The 24885-nt window shown below is 41.4% G+C and overlaps 1 protein-coding gene across 5 annotated transcripts in view; it reads left to right on the top strand.

Moving 5' to 3' along the window:
* wdfy3 (WD repeat and FYVE domain containing 3) overlaps positions 1-24885 on the top strand; it is a 105968-nt gene that overhangs the window by 6854 nt on the left and 74229 nt on the right. For 2 of the 5 annotated variants that reach the window (XM_038702615.1, XM_038702613.1), the window contains exons 1-6: positions 979-1183; positions 15410-15620; positions 18636-18759; positions 20226-20335; positions 23912-24142; positions 24518-24710. In XM_038702615.1, the coding sequence (XP_038558543.1) occupies positions 1155-1183; positions 15410-15620; positions 18636-18759; positions 20226-20335; positions 23912-24142; positions 24518-24710 (898 nt within the window). In that variant the 5' untranslated portion in view covers positions 979-1154. Of the gene's footprint in view, positions 1-975; positions 1184-15409; positions 15621-18635; positions 18760-20225; positions 20336-23911; positions 24143-24517; positions 24711-24885 lie in introns of those variants that run through there. The other 3 variants (XM_038702614.1, XM_038702617.1, XM_038702616.1) reach the window with 3 other exon arrangements.

Genomic DNA, 24885 nt, shown 5'->3' with positions numbered 1-24885 from the left:
TCACTTCCTAGTGTTTATTCAACCTTGCCGCTGGTGCTGTGTTAAGTAGGAGATTGTGTAGCAGATTTCATTCATCTGCTTCCCCCGCTGGCCTCATTTCCATATGGCCCAGTGTGCCCCTGCTGGAAGCCACACTTCAGTATCTTCTTAGTAAACCAGAATACTCTGGCGTTCTCTGGATGTTCCACTACAGTCTTCTTTTTTCAGGACCCTGTTTTTAGGTGAAGAAATTCTCCTAATGACAGCAATTAAAATAGCTGTAATTAGAATTAGAGCTTGGCGTACTTACTCTGTAGGTGGTCAACATCCAAAAATAGTGAAAAATCCCCATTGTGATTTCCCAGACTCCAAAGTGACATCTTTAAATGGCTTGTTTTGTTTGATAAATGGGAACAATTAAGAAGAAGTTAAGAGATTCATTTTCTGCCAATCATGTAATCACTTAGTTGACAAACTGTTTGAGCTTTAGTATTCTGTTTTCTTGAACATGGAGAAAGCTCAAAATAGATTACATAGAAATTTGTTTCATTTTTTTTTTTTCCAGACAAAAATGCATCAGGTGTCAATATGTCAGTTTTCTTCTGCAAGCCCTTTTATTTATAAAGTGCACACATGTAGGTGTCAGATGCTGCTCTAAAGAAAACCTTTTCTACGCTATGCTATGTGTGTCTGAAGTCATAATAATGCAAAGTTAAAGAAACCCTCTGAGCCTTGATGTTCATAATGATGGCTAAACCCCCATAAGATGGATTTATAATGGTGCTTCCCCTCTGGTCTAAATGGTATGGTCTTACTGTGACGGCCATGGCCCCTCCACACTCCACCCTCTACTCCTCTTCCTCCAAAGCCCTGTACACCCCACCCGGTGTCAGGGGGGGATCAGCTGTGCCAGTCCCGGCAGGCAACACACACACACACACACACACACACACACACAGTAGCTGGCTGGATAACAAAGCCCCTGGCACTGCCAGTGAAGACGAGCCATGCCTCCGCGCTTAGCCTCTCTTCTTTTCACTCTGCCGCGAGGGGAAGGCATGACACCATTGTCGCTGCCTTTCCTCATCAGATAGACGACGGGTTTTGGGGGAAAGAAGAGTCGCTCTTGGTACACGGTGGAATATTTTTGTCTTTTCTGCTGCCGATGACTTGAGATGCTGGCGGAGCGCAGAGAGAACAGCAGGTAGGGAAAATCAAGAGCTGGGTGCTGAGCTTGTCTCTGCGGTGACTGGGGGTTTGTTTACTGTTACTGACGAGCCCGACCTTGGTAGCCTGTTTAACATTATTACTGAGGTTAAAGAATTGCCTCTCAGTGTCTGTGCCAGACTTTCATTTATATGTATACTTAAATTTAAGCAGTTTGGAGATGTGTGCATCCAGAGTGCAGTCATGTAATAAGCTTTGATTACCATCATTGCCACCACAGAGCAGTGAGGGATGCAACAGTCGGAGCAACTGTGTATGTAACATAATACCCTGATGTATCTCTAGAGCCATCATGATAAAAAAGAAGCACGGCCCTGCTAGGTGTGTTAAGTCTTATTTTGCTGATGCATCATAGAAAGTCTTTGAAAATATAGCACGCCTCGGTGTGTACTGAAACAGAATTAACCCTTTGAAACATCTAGTAGCAGATTATAAGATAACAACTCATGATTCACAATGCTTTTTAAATTAAATTAACTTCCAAGTCATTGCTAGCTAGCACAGATTAAGTTTCTTTTTTTTGCGTTATTAAATGCTTCCATAACTGACAACAAATGAACAGACTTGTGACCAAAACAAAAGCTTTCGACGGATAGGCACCCCTGATGGAATAGAAAGAGAGGAAAGAAACATCACAAAGACTCCCTTTCCCTTTGGAAATAACGAGAGCAAAATGGCAGCCAGCAGCCTGATCACATAATAATGTATTTTGTAGGTGTTGTTTTTGGTTTCTAAAAACAAATCTTGGCTCTTTGAAGTTCAGATTCTGTGAGTTTCCAATGGGCTGGCAGCTTACGTTAGGGTTGATGTTATACACATGGACCACAACCAGCGCACTTTGCTGTTGCCACATACCTGTAAAAGGCCAAATGTCAACACGACTTTTAGTTGTTACTACTTGTTACTACTGGGCCTAACACTTTTATGTAATAATTATAATTATAATTTTGTCTTGTAATTATAATTGTTGACAGCCAGCTATATTCATGGGACCCACTTGTTGTCATGGATACCATTCAGTGACATAACCAAAACGTTACTAAAAAAAGACTGGGCAGGCAACATTTCTCTTGAACTTATTACAAGAAGGGCGCTTAGTCTGTTCTCACTGATCTTTCAGAAATAAATCAACTTCTTGCTTTGCAGTCACAATAGCTGCCGCGTCTCAACGTTCACCATTTACAGTGATACATGTTTATCTGCCAGTTAACCGCTGGCAGAAGAGACACAGGTAGAATTTACCGACATGTGGCTGGTGGTAATTGCCTGTGACACCTCAGGCGTTGTTTACTGAAGGCCTAAATAGATACCCAGTGAGGAGGCTGACAACTGTGGTCCTGTCCGGACTTGTTTGGCGTGAGATCATTTCCTGCCCTTCTGGCTCTTGTTACGCTCACACCGGTCATGCACCAGCTGTTGATCAAAAATGTGCTGCAGTAGTTAGAAGCTGCTCCTTTTGTAGATGTGTCTCTCTCTATCCATGATGCTTCAAGTAATTTTTTTATTTGTGGTGATTTTAAAATGTCTTGGGGTGTCAGAAGAGTTTTTCTATTTCTTCTAGTGGCTTGTCAGCTCACTAAGAGAAATATCTAATGGTAGATTATGTGTCACAGTTGCAGAGTAGACAGTTTATCACCCGCAGCAACATTTGGCCGGAGGTTGGTGTGAATTCACCACCCTGCCTTTACTTCCTTCAAATTAGCATTTTGTTTTTCAAGTTTGGTTTTATCCTAACTCCTGTCAACCCAGTTCTTTCTTCTCTGTGAAGCTCCCCAGCTTCCACCTACCCCCGTAAACTGTCAGACAGGAGACATTTCTATGATTACATCACTTTCTCCAGAGGAACAACCACACAAGTCTTTGAAGAGTTGGGCTTTTCCAAGGCACTGGCTGCCTTCATCTCCCAGGAGTTGCTGCTAACTCGGTGAGACGTTCATTGAAGCTGGCGTCCGCTTAAAGAGAATGCTTTGAAAAAGACTTGAGGGCCAAGAAAGCCGGCTCAGTTCCTCACTGCATAGAAGTCGACATTCCATTGATGCCGCTGACTCATTTTCTTTGTTTCAGCCAAGACAAGAAATGGTTTGATGCTGTGTTTCCTTTAAACATGATTGGCTATGGCTGGAGCATAGCATGATAGCATCATTTATGTTGGTAATTAGGGATGCACCGATCCAACCCTTTCAGTCCCGATTGTTTCCTAACTTTGCTTCTGGAGGTGCTTGATTAAGACCCCATCCACAATACTACGTTTTCGTTTTAAAAACGAAGACCTTTTGCTACGTTTGCACCTCCCGTCCAGGCTAAAATGGTGAATCCGAAGACCTAGAAACGTAGAAGTTTGAAAACACTGCCGACCCCCTTTTTTCATTTTACAACTCCGGGGTAGTTTTTTTGTGCGGATAGCCGAAAACGGAGGACTTTAAAAACGATGACACCTCATTGGCCACAGTTTTGGTAATTTTGTTAAAATATTTTGTACTGTGCAAATAACACTTATAGCCTACACTTGTACTGTGCATGCCGTATTTACTTTGCAACGACTTACAATCTGTTTTCCGCTGCCACAGCTGCTTTGGACTCTCATGTTACTTTCAGTAAGAATTCCAGCACGTTGTCTGTCCATACAAAAAAATATCTGGCGTGATTCTTCGTCTGTAGTACTTTCGCTGAATCTTCTGTAACTGCGGTGTAGACCATCTGCTTCATGTTTACACCGGCACACGCGTGCCCATTGTACGTGAATGGCCACTTGGTGAGCGTTTTCAGCTAAAACACAGTGTGGACGGAGATCATATTTGTTGTAAAACTCAGTTTTTAAACCAAAATATAGTAGTGTGGATGTGGCCTAAGTTGGCTGTTATATTCTATAGTGCTACAGCCACTCTTCAAAACAATGGCTTTACAGAAATTGCAAGTAAGCCGTTCAATATCCGATATCAATATGGAATCGGTGCATGCCTATTGGTATTCACTTTGTATGATGATGGTGCTATGGTTTTCTAATCCTCATCAAAGCTGCTATCTTAATCTTCCCTGTTTATATCACTGCTCCCTAAGGTTGATTGAGTATGCAGTGAGCTGTCTGCTTGCATAGGTCAACTGCTGGACATTCAAATTCACATCAGGGCAGAGTGATGGGTAATGTGCCAGCAAGGTGTAAACCTGTTTTAGGATATAAAACATTCTGCGCGCCAGATGAAGCTGCTTAATGGCAGTGTTGGAGATAACAACAGCACCATGTTGAAGCGGTGCCAGCAATCTAAATTGCTTGTGCTCACAATTCTCAGTCCTTGTGAGCCGTTCCCAGCTTCCTTCAGGTACATCCATTTTCTCACAACAGATAAGGTAGCGTTCATATATGACTGCTCTGTTGCCAAATGTGTGGGCATGTTGTTTTTCCAGAGATGAAATAAAAAATGGATCGCGTTAATTTAGCAACGCTTTAAATAAAGGATGCCCTAAGTCCTGCTGATATATTTGATATCCAGCACATTTTTAGGCGCACTCAGAACTCCCAATGTCATCAACCATTAATTATCAAAAGTCAAATTTATTTTTATAGCTCCATTTTACGTAATGTCTCAAAGTGTGCCCAAACTTTTTAGGGATACAAGTAAAACCTAACGACTCGGTTATCATCCAAACAGTGGAGTCAAATGAGAACCGACAGTGATTTAATACTGTCTTCTGGGTCGTCTCAGATAAGTGTAATTTCCCATTCATACAATTATACAGTTTAGCTACAGTCTAGCTAGCATCAGTGTTTCCCCTATATGCTTTCAGGAGCGGCAGTGCGCCGCTTTTTAGATTTTAAGGTAAAAATAATTTAATGCACCTGAGAAGGGAGGAGGTTTCTCATGTTGCCTATTTTTTATATTAATGTGTACAGATAAATGTCAAAGGCTGTTAAATAAAAGACACAAAAGGCAAACATGAACAGTCGTATCTATAATGATTCCGAGTGCATATTAACAGCGTTTTCCTGCCGTTAAGGCTTAGGGGTGATGCCCAAAACATGCTGTGCCATCACTGTAAAATCACTGTGGAGCAACAGAACCAACCAAACTTACTTTCTCCAGATCTAAAGGTTGTAGTTCCTCCAGTAGACTGATCTTTGGGTGTTGGTTATTTATTATCTGCTCTAGCTTTTCCAACTATTTGTTCAGCGATATGGTGAAAATAATGGCCCGATATGATGTGAAATTACATATCTGTCATTGGAAAAGGTAAAATTTTATTAATCTTATTTAATTTCATTAATCTAAAGCTCACATTAAACTGGGAAAACAGTGAAGTTTTAAGCTATTCTAATGTGCCCTCGCATGCTCGTGGACAGAAGAGCATTGTTGCTGAGATATGTTGTGTTGGGGTTTTATATTCTGAGAAAAACTTTGTTTCACCTCGGCTGCTACAACTCCATCCTAGGGGAAACACTGTAGCATGTATACTATTTTGAGACTAAGCAGATAGGGGTTATCATCTCTTCTGAGATGAATCTTCAGGAAAACGATCAAAAACAAAATGTGGCTGTCAGGTAAACCTCTCCTCCCTGAAATATTAATCAACCTGCACCAAGTCATTTGTCCACCGAAATTTATTGACTCTTCAGCTTCAGTTTCAACTGTACTTAAGATCAAGGTGCAAGGGAGGTACAAACAAAACTCTAAATGATGCATCCTCCTAGCCTAGGCTCTGTGGTTTCCTGACACCCTCTGCTTACCAAATAGGCGGAGTGAGTTGTGATCCTGCGTTTGTCTGCAGATCCCTCCTTCTCCTTTTGTTGATTTTCCAGCTCAGCCTTATGCTGAGTCGTATGACATGTGTTTGCCCCAGTTTGTGGTCCCGGCCCTGCTGCGCTCCGACTCTACCATTCTCTCATCTCAGCACTCTGGTCTGCTTCAGTGACTCTCTGTTACATAGGGCCCAGTGTAGCAGTAACAGTCAGCGTTGTTTAGAGATAAATACTGGCTTTGATCTGAAGTAAGGCCACATTACAAAAGATACGTGGGTTATTTCGGCTTGAATACAACTTAAAGGATAATCCAGTTCAAATCCAGTTTATTACAGATTTAGTGACCAGTTTATTCCAGTTTATTTGGAATTTCTTTCATTTAGTGTTATTTCAACAAAGCCGATATTCGCCAGACTTATTTTAAAGATTAAAAAAAGGCCAACAGACTATCCATTGTTAATATCCATCACAGTTTATAGACTTTATGGTTCAATTTCCTCCTACTGTACTAGCTGTAGGTTGTCATGGAGGAGTTAACTGTTGGCATGTTTACAACCTGTCTGGATGTTTGAGTTTATTTTAGGCAAATAGCCTCTTGTGGGAAACCCTAAGATCTAAATAATGCACTTAGTTTTGGATATTAGAAATGCATTTTGTCAGGTCTCCCTTCGTGATCTTACTGGATGACCTTTACATTCTGGTTGAGGGCAGAATTGTCCAGGTTAGAACCGGGATCTATTTTTAATATTACACCAAGTTTCAGTGAGCGACACCCACTGAGATGAACAAATCCCAGTTTCAGTCATTCCTGTCTGTCTTTGTGTTTTTGTTCAGAGTAAAACTTCCCGCCTTAAACACTGACCCAGGAACTTGGCTCACTGGGCTGGATATTTTTAAGCCTACCACAGTCCGCTTCTGCTTTTGGATTCTCAGTTTCTGACATCCAGCTAGATTTTCTCCTTGACTGGCAGCTTTTCAACAGGCTTGTCTGTGGCTCAGCCTGAGTTTCCATTTTAGCCACCAGCTGAAGACTGGCTTTTCTGCTGATGCTGCTCAGGCTTGTATATCCTGATCACTTTATAACTCCAACTGCCTGTGTGTGGGCTTGGCCAGAGAAATGTGGCTTTTTTTCTCAGCGCCTTGGAAAGCTTTTTAGATGTGTCCCTTTGTTTTACCACTGCCAATAGTATGCCCGTTCATCCAGTGGAGGATTTGTTTTGTTTTATTTATGAGACAGACTTTGTCATGTGTCAACCATAGACTATATAGAAGAAGGTGTCCTCACAGAAAGGGGAAGGATGTTAGCAGTGCAGAGAGCGGATTAGATCGCAGTAGGGCTGAGCATAGCTCATCTCATCAGTGTGAAAAAAATAATGATGAAATAATAGAGAACCATAAACTTAATCTTAATAAGACGCGCTAAAGATAAATAATGTGGTCATATTAATGTTACTCGTCTCTCACTGATGAGTGTCAATGACTTACCAAACGTTTTGATAGAAAACCAGATGTCATTCAAATGTCCTCAACTATTCTTAAAACATAGTCAACTGGTAAAACGGTGTCTGGTGAAATGGGTGTTTCAGCTACATATGCACAAAATTGTTGTACCAAAAAAAAGAGAACTATTTCCTGTTCTGACAAAAATGATGAGTCTCACTTTCTAATATGCAGTCAAAATCTGGAGTCATTTTCTTCTGAAAACAAGACCCTGGTCCTGTGGAAGGCTGTGTCCGCTGAAAACACTCCAGGTCAACTTATACTGTGTGTGCTGTCATAGAAACAGTGGTAGCCATTGTCTGCCCTGAATGCATCTGTTCGTGATCAACCCCACAGTAATAGAATTTAAACTTTTTCAACTTTATAGATTCTAACTAATTAATTAAAATTTAATTTTAAAGAATCTCTCCACTGTGTAGTTAATCAGTCGTTGCCTTGTAACTTCCTGTGGCTGTAAAGACTTCATGTTCTGCAGTCACTTCCTCTTATGAATGGAGCGAAAGTGAAGCAGTCAGGAGTGTTGGCAGTAAATATACAGTGAGTGTGTATTTGAGCCTTGTCTTATATTTTCACATATGTTGCTGCAAAGATGCAGGTTTCCCCTTCAGAAATCAGCTCACCATCATGTGCTAATCTAGATTAGGAGGATGCAGTAAAGTAGGGCTGCTATAATTTACAAGTGCTGCATCTTTAGGCCTGTCACTGAAAACAGAATCCCCCGTCACATGATGTCCACCCAACTTTATCAGTGTCTGCAACAGGCAGTGGTATAATGTTATTGTTTTGGAATGATATACACTGTAGGCCTTGCTCTAATGCCTTATCTCAGACAGGCAGAGCTGGTGTTTAGTAAAAGCTGAATTGTGGGATATATCGCTGCCAGCACAGGCTGTATTGTAAATGTCAGACCCTGAGGCTTTCAAGTCTTGTCTCATTTGATCTCCATCATGTGTCTAAAACGGGTCTGGTATTAACCCATCATTGTACCTGTCTGTGGTTATTTGCTGACGGAATGTTATTTCAAACTGTGGGGAAAAGCCCAAAGCACTGAGGTGACAGAACTATTATGAAACTCCCGATTACAGCAGCCACAAAGCAAAGCACTAACCAGGGAAAGGTGCTCAAGCCGTTGAGACTATGCAGACTAAAGATTTATGCACACACTCATGGACCGTGTCAGACTCTTTAGATAAAAGTGTACCAAATTGTGGATGTTAAAAGGAATTGCCATTTGAGTGCAGGTTCATGCAGAGGGCAGCCCTGCTGTGTGGGCAAAATGAGTTACTAAAGCCTTCAGTCTTGAGTAATTTTGTTAGTGCAACAGATGTCATGTTCATGGTAAATCAGAACAACACCTGGTAGCTTCTTTGTCTCTGTCTGTCCCTCCCATAATGTTTCTTTTCAAATTTTTGCTTTCTTTTTTTCACTGTCCTTATGAGACGGATGAAGCAAAAGTAGATGTGGATGCCAGTCATGGCAAAGCAGACCTTGAACAAGAAAGCCCTCAGTAAAGGGCCGACCTCTGGCAACACCTAATAATATTCACACTTAGCCGTTACTGTCGCAGTCAACCTCGTGCTGCATAGAGGATAAATAGTCGAATTGTTTGGAGCATGGTTATCTGCTGTAAAGATTGTGTGTTTAATGAATCTGGAGATAAGCTGTGATGGTAGGACTAGTGAAAAGGTCATGGAGTCATCCAGATCAACAGGTTTTGTTTCCTCTTGGGAATGAGAATCTCATTTCAGTCCGGCAACTATATTTTATTATCTCTTTGTCATAAATGAGAGATGATTTTGAGATTATGGTGCGAATTAGAAATATTTATTTCAGCCCAAACGAAACCAACACTTAAGTAAAAATGTGTACAACAAAGACTCAAGAACAGAACATTGTTGGGTTGTTTTCATGAAGAGAGGAAATGCATAGAGCCAACAGCTAGGAGGAGCATCCTCTGTCACATCATCTGTCTTGGCATGAAGTCAAATCTACAAACTACTTTAAAAATACCCTAATATCTCAATTGTGCCAGCACTTGTGATATCACAAAAATAGAATCAAATTTATATACAGCCAACAGACGGAAAAGCTTGCCAAGAGTGAATTGGCGTGCTCAGAGGGGCCTGAGGGTGGCTGGTTTGAATCCAGATTTGTTTAGACTTCACGGAAGCGTCTGAGGAGAGGGAATGAAAAGTACTTTCCCAGTCCTCAGTAGCTACCTCTGTGGTGCCATTGAGCAGGGGCTTTAGAGCGGAGAACATCTGGTTGTACTGGCAGGTGTCAGGGAATATGTGGTACTGTATGAATGTGTAGCAGAGTGGTGCCTTTTTAAAAACGTATGCGAATGAGTGCAGGGTGACACTGCACAGGGATAGATGTATGAAAATAGAATGCATGAAATTTAGCTTTTCCTGCTAGGAACTATTTCAAGATAAATCCACTATAATGTACATTAAAAGTAACGTTTCATACAAAAATGTTTAAATATGTGAATATAATAATAATAATAATAATAATTAATTATTATTTGCAAAACTTTAGACCCAAATGGTATATGTTGAGCGCCTTAATAGGCATTGAATTCACACCCTGTTTAAACCCCTTGCTTTGTTTTGGTTGGCTTGCAGAGTGTACAGTACATTACATTGGCCCCAGGGACAAAGTTCGGTGGCATGCATCAGCAGTCGACTGTTCAGAAAGTAGGCATGTTTCTGTTATCAGACCTGTCCTTCAGTGACGTCTGGTCAAAAACTAATCTTACTAACCTTTTGGGACTTAGCAGCCTGGGTCATTGAATTATTTAGTTTTTAAAAATACATTTTAGGACATCTGTTGTCTTTATAACATTGTAGAAGTTTATGGGGAAAGAGACGTGTGGTCCTAGGAAGACTTTGAGCTGAATATGTTACAGTTACTTTATTCACTTTGCTGTAGCCATTAAAACAGTTTAGCTTTTTTTTTTCTCACTTTAACAAACCTTGGTGTCATTCAAAGTCAGTCAAGACAAGATGTATTGTACATGGGAGTGATCAGATTATAATAGGCCAGACACTTTGTTAAAAGAAAAGGAATTTATGCATTTATTTTTTAAAGTAAAAGGGCCCGTTTAAAGTTGGGCTCAGACTACAGGAGTTTTATCCCTGATTCAACCCTCCCAACAGTTGGGGGAGAAATCTGGTCTGGGACCCTGGTCGGTACCAATGTTCAGCCCAGATTATCTGGTAATGTGAGGGGTTTACAGATCCTGTCTTAAACCTCCCGAACTGCTCGCAGGCCTATCGGGGCCATCCTGATAATTTAAGTCAGTACTGTCCGAGCGGGGCCACTATGGCCAATGAGAGACAAGCCTACGTTAGTTCTGAAGCACCTGACGTCTAATGTTAGCCCTCGAGGCTAATGTTAGCCAGCATACTACTGTCGACAGATAAAAATTCTCTGAAGAGTAGACACCCCCTGTTGACCGTGTCTCTCCAACCAGGCTTGTGCCCTTGTGATTTTGTTTTTTCTCACTGCAAAGCATTACTACAGCAAGTTGTAGCACCACACCTGCCATTTTGTTTTCATCTGTTTGCCCATGAGATCATGTGAGATCACGTGAGGTGGTGCATTGCTCCCTCTGGCACAATAATCTTAATAATATCCTGTAGTGTGTGATGTGCCATTATTTTAAAATGTTGCAGTGTGTGCATGTTTGAGATTAGAGAGAAGAACATCTGTGAAGTTTCTCCTGGTGTGAGTGATGTAACCCGATTTTTAAAAGAAAAAAAGAAAGGAAAAAAAGAAAGAAAAGACAGTGAGGTTAATCCACTGTGAGGAGTGCACTTCCTCCACTGGTAAAGTAACTACAAACTACATGGTAGACTGTCATGTCTCTTTACCATCCATGGTGCTGGCTGACTTTCTGAGAACACAGAAAGTGAACTTTTTAGCTACAGTTCACCTCAGTGTGGGTCTATATGTTGATGAACATGTCTGCAGTGCACACCTTATGTTCAGATATAAAACGAAAGAAAATGTTTAAGCAGGTGTCTTGTACAAAACAGTAAAGCCTGACTGACCGATATTATCGGCCGATATGAGCTAATTGCATTTAATCAGCATCGGCGTTTATGACAGCAGATAAATGACTATTGATAAAGAAACAGAGACAGATCCTTCACTCATGTCATGAGTGTTGCATAGTTTGCCCACCAGGGGGAGATCTGCAGCTCCCCTGTTGACAACACTGCCTCACCACAAAAACCACAGAAGAAAACAATCACCTACCGAAGCCGACGGCAGCAGGTAGAAACCAATACAGCCTGTGGTAGAAACATGCAGAGGGCTGTGTTAAACCCTGGATATACTTGCTTTTAACTATGCGTTTGCTGCCACGCATATCCTGCGTTCCTTTGGAGCGTAGGTTGTGCACGTCTCCAGAAATTAACGCTACATGTCCGCGAGATGCAATTCCGCACATGAACATGGGGGCAGTATGTCGATCTGACAGGCAGGTCAGCAGCAATCTACTCCCCCACACACCAGCCCAGGTTGCGGCGATATGCAGTTGGTTTGCTAAACGCCATCTAATGCAAAAGAAGGTCAACAGCAGACTATAAAAAAGGAGATTTATGGCAGGATGTTTACAATAAAACTCCTGGAGCTAGTCCACAATTACCTGTCTCATTCAAATCATAACCTGCTCGAGTGTCGCTATGTGAATATAATCTGGCGTTGGCGAGGGATGATCCGTTCCTGATCTGCCCCCTAGTGGATTCACGTTTAATCCTCCAGGAAAACGCAAAGTACGCAGGCAAGTATGTGAACAAAGCCGTTTGCAACACCTACGTCTGTCTACACCTACGCATTGTCAAAAAACAAGTATGTAGGGGGCTTTAGTAGTGAGTCTGTCCTTTGTCACGTTAATTACATGACTTAAATAATTCTAATAAAAACAGACCCAATCACTTCTCCTCTCCTGAAAACATTCATGTAGATTTTTTTCTGAAACAGTGGGGCAGTTCTAGCTCATTTGTCCCTAGTTCATCACTTCTAAATATTCTCTAAAATCATGTAACGTTACAGCAGCTGCCCGTTGCTAAATTATCCACAAAGCTAATAGGGGTGTGCATATTCACTGGTCTCACGATTCGATTTGATTCGATATTTCGATGCAGCACGATGCATCACCTCAAGGGTGGGAATTTCTAGGCACCTCATTAGGATTGTGAGCGCTACGATGCGATTGTAAAAATCCAAACAAGTAGGTAGTAATGAAATGCAGCTATTTAATGTAACTGCATAAAAATGTAGCTAACATTGCATAGCATTATTACATTCTCACAGCATTATTACTGACCTTTGCTGCTGCTATTTTTTTTTTCTGATGCTGCTATTATTTTTATAGAGTCAGATAGGGGTTGAACTACTCCCTTTACAACGCTCCAGCCAAACCACATTCACTCAGCCTATATATATCTGTTCCCTTTTTTTGTCTCGTCTAGTGTAGTTACATTTTTGTGTCCTGTTTTGTAAGTTGATAATTGTAATAATGTATTGAGCACCACGGGCCTTGAGAAACTGCATTTGGTTCATTTGTGTACTCGATAAGAGGATGAATGACAACCCAACAAACAAACTTTAACTAGCAGCCAAAAAACATCCTGCTCAGCTTCCAGACGGCAGTCTGAAGAGGAGATGTTAGCTAACGCTAACTGACTGCTCTTTTCCAGTAGTTGGAAAACGACAGACTGACTTTAATCGTCTTAAGTGTGCATCGCGAAGCATCTAAAAATCGATTATTTTGCATGGCCCTGAAAGCGAATGCCGTGTTTATCAGTGGAGTAGCTCTAAAGTAAATGAGCCGTTAAACAAGAGTTTAATGTATTCTAAATTTATCTGTGAGCCGCCTGTCTACAGTTATAGTCGGCGTGTTTGAAATGATTAAACCAGAGCGGACATGTAAATAAACGTGAGCTGAACAAGAATCTAACACGGCTTCCTGTAGCTCCTCTTCGTGTGACGTTGTAGCTAAATCTCCACCTCTACAGTATGAAGGGGTCAAATGGTCAGATCAATGTGCTGTCAGTACGATGTGGCAAACCCCCCCCCTTTCTATGAGGCCACGCGTTCCTAGAGGCTTATACTCTATCATGTGAGGAAAATAGATGAGAAATGCTTTTTCTCATCCACCACTGTCAGTGTGCCCTTAAGCAATGTACAGTGTGTCAGTGAGCTTGGTGAAAAGGGAACTTGTATTTGAGATTGATGAGCAGCTTTGTTGCAGTTGATTCTGTTTTTACCAGCGAATGTTTATCTGTATTTCTGTGTAGGCTTTGCAGTTTGGTGAAGTCTCCTAGCAACCTGCTTAAAGATAGTCTGGAGAGAAATAGACGTGTGGAAATTAGAGCTAGAGATGTGTTAGATCTGTTAACCTCAACAGGGTTTTTTAGGGCTGCAGCTTTCGATTATTTTAGTTATCGAGTATTCTACAGATTATTCCATCTATTCTTCAGGGCTCTACGCTAAGGTTTTTCCCAAGGAGCACTGCACTCCTAAATGAAAAGAATTAGGAGCAGAGTAAAAAAATGTTCAAGTAAGACAGAGTTTAACAAACCATTTATTAAATACATATTTATACTATGTGTGTGCTCGTTCCCTTTGTGTTCAACGATGGTGTGAAACCACTAGAGGACTATCAAAGTGAAGACCCTGGTATCTGTTTAGCCTACTCGACAGTGGCCTTAAAAATTTGTCTAAGCTTTTGAAAATATTGAAACAGATGTTTTGAAAAAATGACATTGAAAACGGCTTTTAAAACACAGATCACTCATCACTAGAAAAACCTTACTGTGATTCACGATACACCAGCAGCACCCAAACAACCCACACCTAATCTAAAGAAGACTACTGAATAGTATTAACGCACAGGCTACGCCGTCGATTCGATGCAGAAATATTAATCACACTTTACACTTTAGTAAAACAGAACAAGGGGAATGTGCAGCTCTGAGAAGATGGCTAGAGTACACACTGGCATCCTCTGCAGTGGAAACTGCAGAGGCACATTCACACAACATAGAGGAGAAACTGAGTGTAGGACTAATAGTATTTATATAATTATAATAACGTTAGATAAAAAGTTAAATTTTAATCTATTAGTGTTAGTAAGTTAATATATTAATGATTTAATTTTACTATATGCATTGTCATTTTATGTAATAATATACTATATAGCTCACCACTAGTATAATGTTTATTCCAGTCGGACAACAATTTCATGTTTTCATTCATTAAATCCGTGTGCAAGAAAAATGGCCTACCTTGGTCTCTTAATTTGTTAATGCCACTAACGTTATCTCATCTCATTCATACAGGAGGAGTTGAACATTTTTAAACGTTTACTGTAGCACCTCAAACTTTTTTAATGTCTCACCCCATGCAGGCTGTGATTGGTCAGTTGACGAAAAGTGAAACTGATGAGCACATCGATTTTATGAAAAGTTGAACAAGTTTTAACATATTTAGCTGCACCTGATACAGCTAAATATCCAGCTAGCTAAACCCACAACCTCCTTATCTTCTCCCTGCTGTCTTCTGTCTCACCTTCCCAGCTGTTAACTTCTCTGTCCTTTATAAGCGAGCTGTTTAAGTGGACACCGTTTGATATCAAGCCCAAGTCAGGAGCAATTTTTGGGTTCTATCAGGCTCTTTATAGCTTTATTAAAATTGATAAGGAGACAGTTTACAAAAAAGGAGGTGGTTAGCTATGTAGCAGTAAAGCTAGAATGCAAGAAGTTAGAATTAACTAGACAAGTCAGTCAAATGCTGAGCTGTTTAAATGTAAGACTGAGAACCTGTTTTGATACTGGACACTGTAAACGCAGTTTAGTTGGTACCAAAAAAGGATTCAAGTTCAATACTCATCCCAAAAGCATATTTGTATTTAGTTGCTTTACGACATGTCCTAAATCTCCTCTCTCCGATCTACAGGGCTGCCTTTGCCCTGACAAAGCCGCTAAAGATGAACATGGTGAAGAGGATCATGGGGCGGCCGAGGCAGGAGGAGTGCAGCCCCCAGGACAATGCGCTGGGCCTGATGCACCTGCGACGCCTCTTCTCTGAACTGTGCCACCCTCCTCGCCACATGACGCAGAAGGAGCAGGAGGAGAAGCTCTACATGATGCTTCCTGTATTTAACAGGGTAAGTCACACCAGGGGTGGACGGAGGGCTGGAGGCGGTCCAAACACAGTCAGATGAAGTTTGTCTCAGTTACAGTTCTGAAGAGAACGGATATCAATTATTAGGAGGACTCCTAGTTGACAGTTTACTGAAAATCATTCACTTTGGTTCTGTGAGGTTCAGCTGATGTATGAAGCTGGTATTCAAATCTGGTATTTTTGTACATATATTCTCACACAGTGCCTCTTACATTATAGACTTAACATACCATGGATGGATTGATATGAACTCAATAAAAGGCTATGTCACCAGGGAACTATTTGGAAGTAAAATCCTGTGGTTAACATTTGTCTAGTCAGGTGTGTAATATCCACACTTGACTAGACACAGTTTCAGTTTCAACAGCATGTTTATAAATGCTGACATTGTGTCCGAAGTTGAGCTAAATAGGGCACAATGAGATCAGTCTAGCTTTGGGTCACACATATTCACTGTAACTTCCATGTAAACAATCAAACTGCTATATGTGGAATCATACTTTAACCTCATTGACACTGAATCAAATCTTGAGCCCCTTGATGACACAGCCATTCTGGGATCAACCAAATCTCAAAAAATATTCAACAAAGTTGAAATAAAATTAAACTAACGCAAGCAATGTCTTGGCAATTCCCATATCCATAGAATATGAGAGAAACAAACAAAGAAGAAAATATTGGATGAGCAATACAAAATGCACAAATATTTTACATCAAGATGTCACAGTTGAGAAGTTACCGGACCACACTAACCATATATGAAACTTACCTACACTGAAAGTGGGAGCATTTCTGTTGTAGTAAGTAAGCTTGCATATGCAGATGATAAATCAGATCTGAATGCGTGAAAAATCTCGGACATATATTAAATCTAGATAATTAGGGCTAATGATTATTTTCATATTGATTAGTGTTTTTATTTTGATTAACTGATTAATCGGGATTTAACAAGGGATTAACGCCAGCAGATCGTGCTTCATCCAGCCAGAGGGAACGACCACTGACCGTCTGCACCGTGCCCGGTCGCTCCGGGATCCCCGGGCCCTGTACACCCAACGCCCCGTTCCCTCTCCGATACAATGGGTTGTGTCGCTATCACGACCTGCGTGCTGTTAACAGTTGGTGATTGTTCCCTTTGGCTGGATGAATTTAACGCGTGATCCATGGTACTACTGCAGCTGGGGGTTCTCCACAGTGCCACGCAACTTTCTAAATTCTGCCATCTTACGGAGAAAAGAAGTCAGGTCGAAAAGGCATGAATGTTAATACACAAGTATTGCCAAAGCTTCAAGGAAAATACAAGAAAACTAACTATTCAATTCATATAGTTCATAAAATTAAATTAACATAATTTATATAAATAAATAATTTGATATAGTATAATATTATCTAATATTGTTAATTTCTCTACGTCTTCATGGCTGTCTCTCCTTCTCACAACGATAACAGCAGCCATCTCTGTGTTACACTTGGCGGTTTGCACCTTCCTTTCAAACGTATTAAATGCAGATGCCCTTTGCACTCACATGAAATTGCCTTTGGGCTTGTGAGATCACATTGTCTGTAGTAAATAAATGTTCATGTTACCCTCACATTACTTTGCACAAAAAAATTGAAACGCCCCAAATTATCATTATTTTTCATTAAAGCAAAAGTAGTAAATGAACAACAGGTGCACTTTTGAAAGACGTCTGCATGCACACCATTAGTAGATCAGCTCACTCGTTGATTTGCTGGTGATATCAAGTTTGCACACGTTTTTACTCACACAAACCTTTAGTAAATCTGGCCCTAAGTGTCTTGCTCAGGGACACATTGGTGGATGGCAGTGGGAATCTAACCCGGGTCTCACACCAAAGGCAGGTGTTATCCCACTGCGTCATCGACACCCCTAAATCAGAGACTAATCTAAGTCTAATCATTCCAGCGCTACTTCTTAAACTGAAGCTGAACAAGACCAGGGCTGGTCTTCTTAAAGCCTGTTCAACTAGAAGGAGTTTTTGCAAGGTTGTTTCAGTCCCTCCAAGATACAGGCACATTGCAATAACCTGAAACACGTGAATTGTACAAATGACAACCCACAGATTTCTCAATTATAAAATGCATAGAAACCTAAAGAGGTATAGTAAATGAAATGCGTTGATGCAGAGACTGAATGGGGAGTCATGCAAGGGACCTTTAAATAGGAATAGGTATATATTATGTATTGAAACGTCTGCGTGCATGTGTATATCCAGCAGAGAATGCAGGACTCGATGAAATGTTTATAGCCTTTCTTCATATCACAATGATAGAGCAGCATGCCTCTTTGTTTTGTAGCCCGTGTTGCAGCGCTGTTGAGTGTTCCCATCAAACTGGAGTGCGTTACCAAGGGTCTCTTGACTTGTCAGCTAATTATCCAGCACTGGCTGTGGTTCACTCACTGGTGGCACAATTCATTTCAGAATTCAAAAGTAGAGTACTCCCAGTGCAGCGGTGTGCCAGGCTCCAGGCCTACTTTCATGTCAGATTGGCTTGATAAATAAATACATGATGAGTCGTTGTTGAATGAAATGTAGTTTATCTTTGCCCTTCAGTCCCACCTCACCCCCCAAAGGCTCCTGCCACAGTGTGCGTTGTGGTCGTATAATTAGGACATGCCAGGAAAACCCCAGAGAGATGTAAGCCAGTGTCTACCTTGATGATGCCTGTGTGTCCCTGCTTAATGTGATTACAGCTTTAATTGTGAGGAACTGCAGACTTTAATACCAGTTCATATCCAGTTTCTTTTATTCTTTTGCCTTTTCCCCCCTATAAGGAGACAATCAACAGCATTTCCAAACAAATATCTGATTTTCTACTGTTTGCGGCTGAACGACGTATTAACATGTCTTCTTTTTTAATTTAGGTCGACATGTGTCTTTGCCTTTTTTATTTTTGTTACCAGTGTTTTTAAAAATTTGTTCTGTATTTAAATTAGTTTAGCCTGATTTAACCAAAGCTGATCTGTCTGCTGTAGGTGTTTGGGAATGCTCCACCAAGCAGCATGACGGAGAAGTTCTCCGACCTGCTGCAGTTCACCACCCAGGTCTCACGACTCATGGTGACTGAGATCAGACGTAGAGCATCTAATAAATCCACAGGTGAGCCCCCTGACACATAGATTTATTTTTATTTCTTTGGCATCAGTCGTGGTTATTTGCCAGAGCTGGTTTGCTTCCTTTAGCTTTTATTTGGGTGATTTTTATGACGCGTGCATTGCTACTAAGCAGCAGCAAATGATCATGTGCTGAATATAGAAAGATATGCATATTTTCAGTCACTTGAAACAGTGTATTGTCTCTCAACTGACCCAGATGTCATTTAGATGTCTTTAAAATGAACGTATTCTCGCTCACTGCAGATATTTTTGTACAAAGCAACAACGCAATGTGTGTTGAGTCTGTAGTCATCACTACAGGTGAGTGAGCAGCATCAGCTTTGACTGTGGCTCCCCCTCAGGAAAGATCTTAAACAGACTGACCAATGGACTCACTTGTATGCACCCACACCCACCTACACACACACACACACACACACACACACACACACACACACACACACACACACAGGATTGTAAGTCTTCAGCTTCCCATCTCTGATTTCTCCCTCTTTATCACCACTCCCTTGTGTCTGTCTGAACATGTAATGTGTTGTCTTCAACCAGAGAACTGCTTTGCTTTTGCAACCCCACAGTCTAAATACACACTTCTCCAGTTGGTCACCAGGCCATTGATTGCGTCAGTAGTTGAGTCAGGCTCTCAACTGACCTTACGGCACTCTGGCATCATCATTGATTCAGTGATGATGCAAAATGACCGTTAAATGTCAGAAATCTCAATGTGCTGCTCCCTACTAAACTAGTGTCTGTTATACAGGGATCAGTGAATGAGTGAATGAGGAAGTTATTTTCAACACAGTGCTGGTGGTGAATGAAGAATGGTGTCCACATTTGATAATACAATCTGAGCTAAGAAGGCTAATAACAGACTCACTGGAACATCTTAAACATTGTATTGGTTGCGGTCAGTTTAAACACTGTTCTAAATCACTGCTTATGTTGTACTAGCTGTTGAATTAGCACGTGTCAGTACAAAAATAGCATTATATACAGTATGTTCATTTGCGTTAAAATTGGAATAAGGCCAATGTCCACTGACGACAGATGGACAAACGTCCCCTGTGAAGCACACACATCTTGGAGCCAATATGTAGCGTGTTTATATAATAGTTTCTGTGTCCAGTGGCTACAGGAGCCACGTGTGAGACGGACATCTGCGTGAGTGCAACATTCTTTTATAATTAATCTGTAAAAAATTCCTTCACTATATATAAAAAGCAGGAGAATAAACATCACATTACAGCATGTGCTAATAACATTTTAATATACTTAATTTGGACAAATTGAGCATTATCCCACCGAAGTGGGCTGTAATCAACACAATTGTCCAATTCGCCAAGATTATTTATTCGTTGCGTAACCGATCATTGTTCCTGCAACATTGTTCACTTTTCATCTACTTAACTGTATGTATTTATGTGTGTTGTGTGTGCGTGATTCTCTTTACAGAGGCAGCCAGTCGAGCCATAGTCCAGTTCCTGGAGGTGAACCAGAGTGAGGAGGCGAGTCGTGGTTGGATGCTTCTGACCACCATCAACCTGTTGGCCTCTTCTGGACAGGTTGGTAGAATAACATGATGCTCATTTGCGTGACAATGTTCTTTTTGTGCAAAAGTGCTCTATTTGTATATATCACATTTTTTGTGTCTTTTTTTTAAAAAAAATTAAATTTTTTTTTTGCCCTCATACATGTGAGTGTAGATATAAAATGAAATTGCAGGAAGCAGCTTGGAGAAAAAAAGAGGCTTCTCAGCATTCTGTCTTTCTTTGACCCATTTGCATCTCCCCTCTTTGATCTCCCAGCAGAAAATAGCATCTGCCTCTGTAAGAACTGAGAAACAGGCTCTTGCGTACAAGTAAAAATCCCCACTGGACCCATCCCAGCTTATTCTCGCCAAACACGGTCATATTTTGAAAATTCGCATGCACTGAGATCAAGTAAAATACTGGACATGTATGTCTATTATCAGGTCACCATGCTGTGTTACTGAAATTTAACATGGCAGCTTCTTGGGCTCCTGGTTTAGAGGTCAGACATTTAGGTTTTGCTTTTCTTTGTGTCTGTGCTCTTGTACTATGGCCAGCAGACATCTTTTGAACTTTTTTGGCCCACATTCCTCTGGAGGTCTTGAAGGGAGCATTGCTGTCAGCTGACTGGCAGACCGGCTGGCTGCCTTTCCTGCTCTGCTGCACATCAGTAATTCACTGTTGTTATTGTTGAGTCAAACACTTCCTCTCTCCTTCTGCAGAAATGTTTCAAAACCACTTAAATCCACTCTGCTTTTCCTTTGACTTGCGCAAAAAAACAGTATTCATTTGTTGTGGTTTTTCACTGTTCAGGCTTGTACTCATGCACAAAGCGAATCCTCTACTGTCAGGGAATTAAACAAAGGTTTCTTTTTCAAGTTCTCTTTTTGCTTTAATTCACACTTCTCGGAAGTGGCATTTAAACCACTCGCATGTCACTGAAATTAGGTTTCTTTTCTGTTAGAGGCTGGTTCAGCTTTATAGTCAGGTCGGCCTTTTCAAAATGCATTCTTGCACATTTAATTTGGTTGAAGCATCGTGTCAGTTTTAAGTGAATGCGAATTTACTGTATACGACTGTTACATTCTTATTCTTATTGAACCAGGGAAGTGTTTCTTCCCTGTTACGCATGTCTGAATTTAATGCTTTGCTCAGCTTTAGATTCATATATCTAATACAACCGCATCCTGTCAGTCTTTGCCATTAAAGGTATTTAAACAACTCTACTGGAACTTGAGTTCCTCTCAAAATTAAAGCACACATAAATACACAGCTTATTATTAATTTTCAAAGCTTAGAACTTGAGTGTTTGAATTGGTGTTAACCCCCCTCTCGTGCCATGTAGGCTGCTGCTGCCGTATATAGCAGGAGAAATAAGATACAAGATGAAACCCCTTTTTTTCCCCCCCATATCATTTGTGTGCACTCAATTACCCAGAGAGATCACTTGTCAAGCAAACCATGCAGTTGGTAATGTAGGAGGAACTCATTTCTCTGTTCAGGCATAGCGGCTATTGCTGCTAGTCCCTCTACCCAGTTTGCTTCTTTACTTAAACAAAATTGCTGCACCTGCCATAAGTGGTAGATTGATCACTTCCTTTGTGCAAGTACTTAACCCTACATGCAGATATTTACAGCTGAAATGTTCCACGTTCACATGATCATTTTTAATTGTCCTTGATGTTTTGCAATGCAAAGAGTAAAATTATGTTGTTATGTTTGTTTAAGTATTCTGTATTCCAGAAATGCGCACATTTTGATGGATGACCCTGTGTTTTCTTGCTGGACACGCACGCTGTGCCAGCGCAGCAGTGTCATTTAAATACACAAGGGATTGCTTTTTGTGACACAGTGCTGCTGGTGGCCTAAACAAGTGTTCTCTTGAGTAAATAAACAAAAACACAGCTAGTATTTGCCAGCATTTGTTTGTTACTGGAAACCTCCCGCCCTGCTCCCATGCTGTTCTGATAGTCAGGAGCAATTTCATTATACTGCTGCATAACCGTCTGATATTGTACACACACACAGACAGGAAAAAGATCATTGAGCAGGGTGGCTAACGGTGCTGTGTGTGTGTGTGTGTGTGTGTGAGAGAGAGAGAGTGACTGAGTTTAATGGATTTGTATTCCTTTCCTCTGATGTCTCAGACAGTAAAAGCAAGGAGTCTTCTGGCAGCCCCCCCTCCCGTAAACCTGACGTCAGCCCCTTCTCTTTAATGCTGTCCCTCGCTCTCTCTTTTTCCCTCACCTCCTGCTTTTCTCCCTCAGATCATAAAACAGCAATGTAATTGTTTGTAGCTCTGTCTCTCTACCTGCACGCTGTCTTCTTCTTTTACAGGATGCCCTTCACACTCTGCATTCCCAGTGTGCTTTTCCTGCTCTTTGAAACACTCACACACAGATGTGCTCCTTGTAGTGTTCTCCCTCCTTTTTCTGTCTCCTCATGTCTATCTCTTTTCCTTTATCTCTCTCTCTCTCTCTCTGTACCCCTCCCCCATCTCACACACACACATCCAATAAAATGTCTTTGCCTCTCTGGTTTTCTCTCTGATTGACTGTTTCCAGTAACCTTGACCTTAAAACTGCAGCAGGGCCAATATGTTGTAGCCTGTAAACACACACAGTCGTATTTTTCATCACATTCGGGGACATTATATTGACGTACATTAATTCTCTGTGTCTCCCACAGGTTCTGCTCCAGTCTTCCATTATCTTGACTCACTATTAACTATAGACTGTAGACCTGCTTCCACTCTCCACGTCTTGCACTTTTTTCTCTCTCCCTCCCCCACTCCTTCTCTCCATCGATCAGCCAGGGTTCTGAATATCTGTGTGTGTGTGTGTGTGTGTGTGTGTGTGTGTGTGTGTGTGCCTGCCTGCTGTGCTCTGTTCTTCATCCCTGTGAGTCCATCTTTTGTCTGTGGTGCAGACTGAGCAGGAGTAAATGGGTGGGTCACCTCAACCACCTAAAGTGTGTGTGTTTGTGTGTGGTTATAGTCTTATATGAGGGGTCATGCGCGTAAGTGATGGAGGGAGTGAGATAATTTGTCAGGATGAGCTTGTTTTCTGTGTGGGAGGCAGCGTTTCATTATCTGAATCATCTGCCTCAGTGAGCACGAATCCCATCTCTTTCTTTCTCCAGTCCTTCTCTTTGCCATGATGACACACACACACACACACACACACACACTAAACACAGACGTAAAGCCCTCACAGCTACTCTGCCCCTGTTTTTTTCCTCACATAAACACAACCATGAATCATAACACAACAACAAAAAATACTCATTTACCAAGCTTAAACTAAAAACAAAACCTTTTCTCATCTTTATGTATACAGTAGATGTTGTTCTGCAGTTAAGGCTGGGTCATTATTAAATATTTAGATTTTCAGTGGAATCATGATGCTGAGACATGTAATGAAAGCGCCGGCTACTGCAATCCTTCCATTGAGCAGATGGTTTAAAAGTCCCTGGCTGTAAATCTCAACACCATCCTCGCCCCAAAGGTCTTTTTAGGTCCTTTTCTGAAATTCATTTTTCATACATAATTTACAATCTGTTTTCTGCTCCTGCCCCTTTCATCCCCCCCCCCCCCCCAAAAAAAAACAGAAAACGGTGGACTGCATGACGACAATGTCTGTACCCTCCACGCTGGTCAAATGCCTCTACCTGTTCTTTGACCTGCCTCACATGGCCGAGGCCCCTGTGGGCCCCACCCCGCAGCCACCACCCCCACCTCCACCACCACCCACCCAGGAGAAGAACCCAGGCCAGGGCCACACCCAGCAGGAGCTGCCCCTGGCTGACCGCAGGGCGCTGCTCCAGAAAGTCTTCGTCCAGGTAAAAAGATTCCCCGGCTAGAAATGTTTGTATTTAGGTTCTACTACACACAGCTAGAAATTAACATAACTTTTAAACACTCATATAAAATATTATTTTTTAAATATGCATAACATAAGGAGAACATTTTTTCAACTGCATTTGAAATGTCTCGTCTAGTTTGAAAAATCCCAAATTAATATAAATATTGTCAAAACATATAGAAATTACTGAATTGCTTTTCTTCCTTTTTCATGATGTGCTGAACACTCTTCCATCTCCGTGATGAAAGACTTGACTGTGCAAGTGGCAGTTTTTTCCCAGCAGCGCTTTTATGAGATCATTTTCAGACTGATACCTTTTGGAATCAATTTCCTGTCCTGTCCACGCTTGCAGATCCTGGTGAAGCTCTGCACCTTTGTGTCTCCGGCGGAAGAGCTAGCCCAGAAGGACGACCTCCAGCTGCTGTTCAGTGCCATCACCTCCTGGTGCCCCCCCCACAACCTGCCCTGGAGGAGGAGCGCAGGGGAGGTGCTCACCACCATCTCCCGACATGGCCTCAGCGTCAACGTGGTCAAATACATACATGGTATATACAGATACACAGCATGTGTAGGATATCCATGTACATGCGTCTGTTTATTAATTAATAACACACGGTATCAACTTGCATCATGGATGGTTTAATTCTGGTCAGACGAGGCTAAGTTGTAGTTACAAGCCGACCCAACAAAAAGGAAGATCCGACAAGGAAATGGCAAAAC

Source organism: Micropterus salmoides, unplaced genomic scaffold (genome assembly GCF_014851395.1).
Source record: "Micropterus salmoides isolate LMB-PRFRI ecotype aquatic unplaced genomic scaffold, ASM1485139v1 Ms_hic_scaffold_7, whole genome shotgun sequence".
NCBI classification, from domain to species: Eukaryota; Metazoa; Chordata; class Actinopteri; order Centrarchiformes; family Centrarchidae; genus Micropterus; species Micropterus salmoides.
The sequence above is the reverse complement of the archived record's forward strand: the minus strand, read 5'-3'. Positions and strand labels throughout refer to the sequence as shown.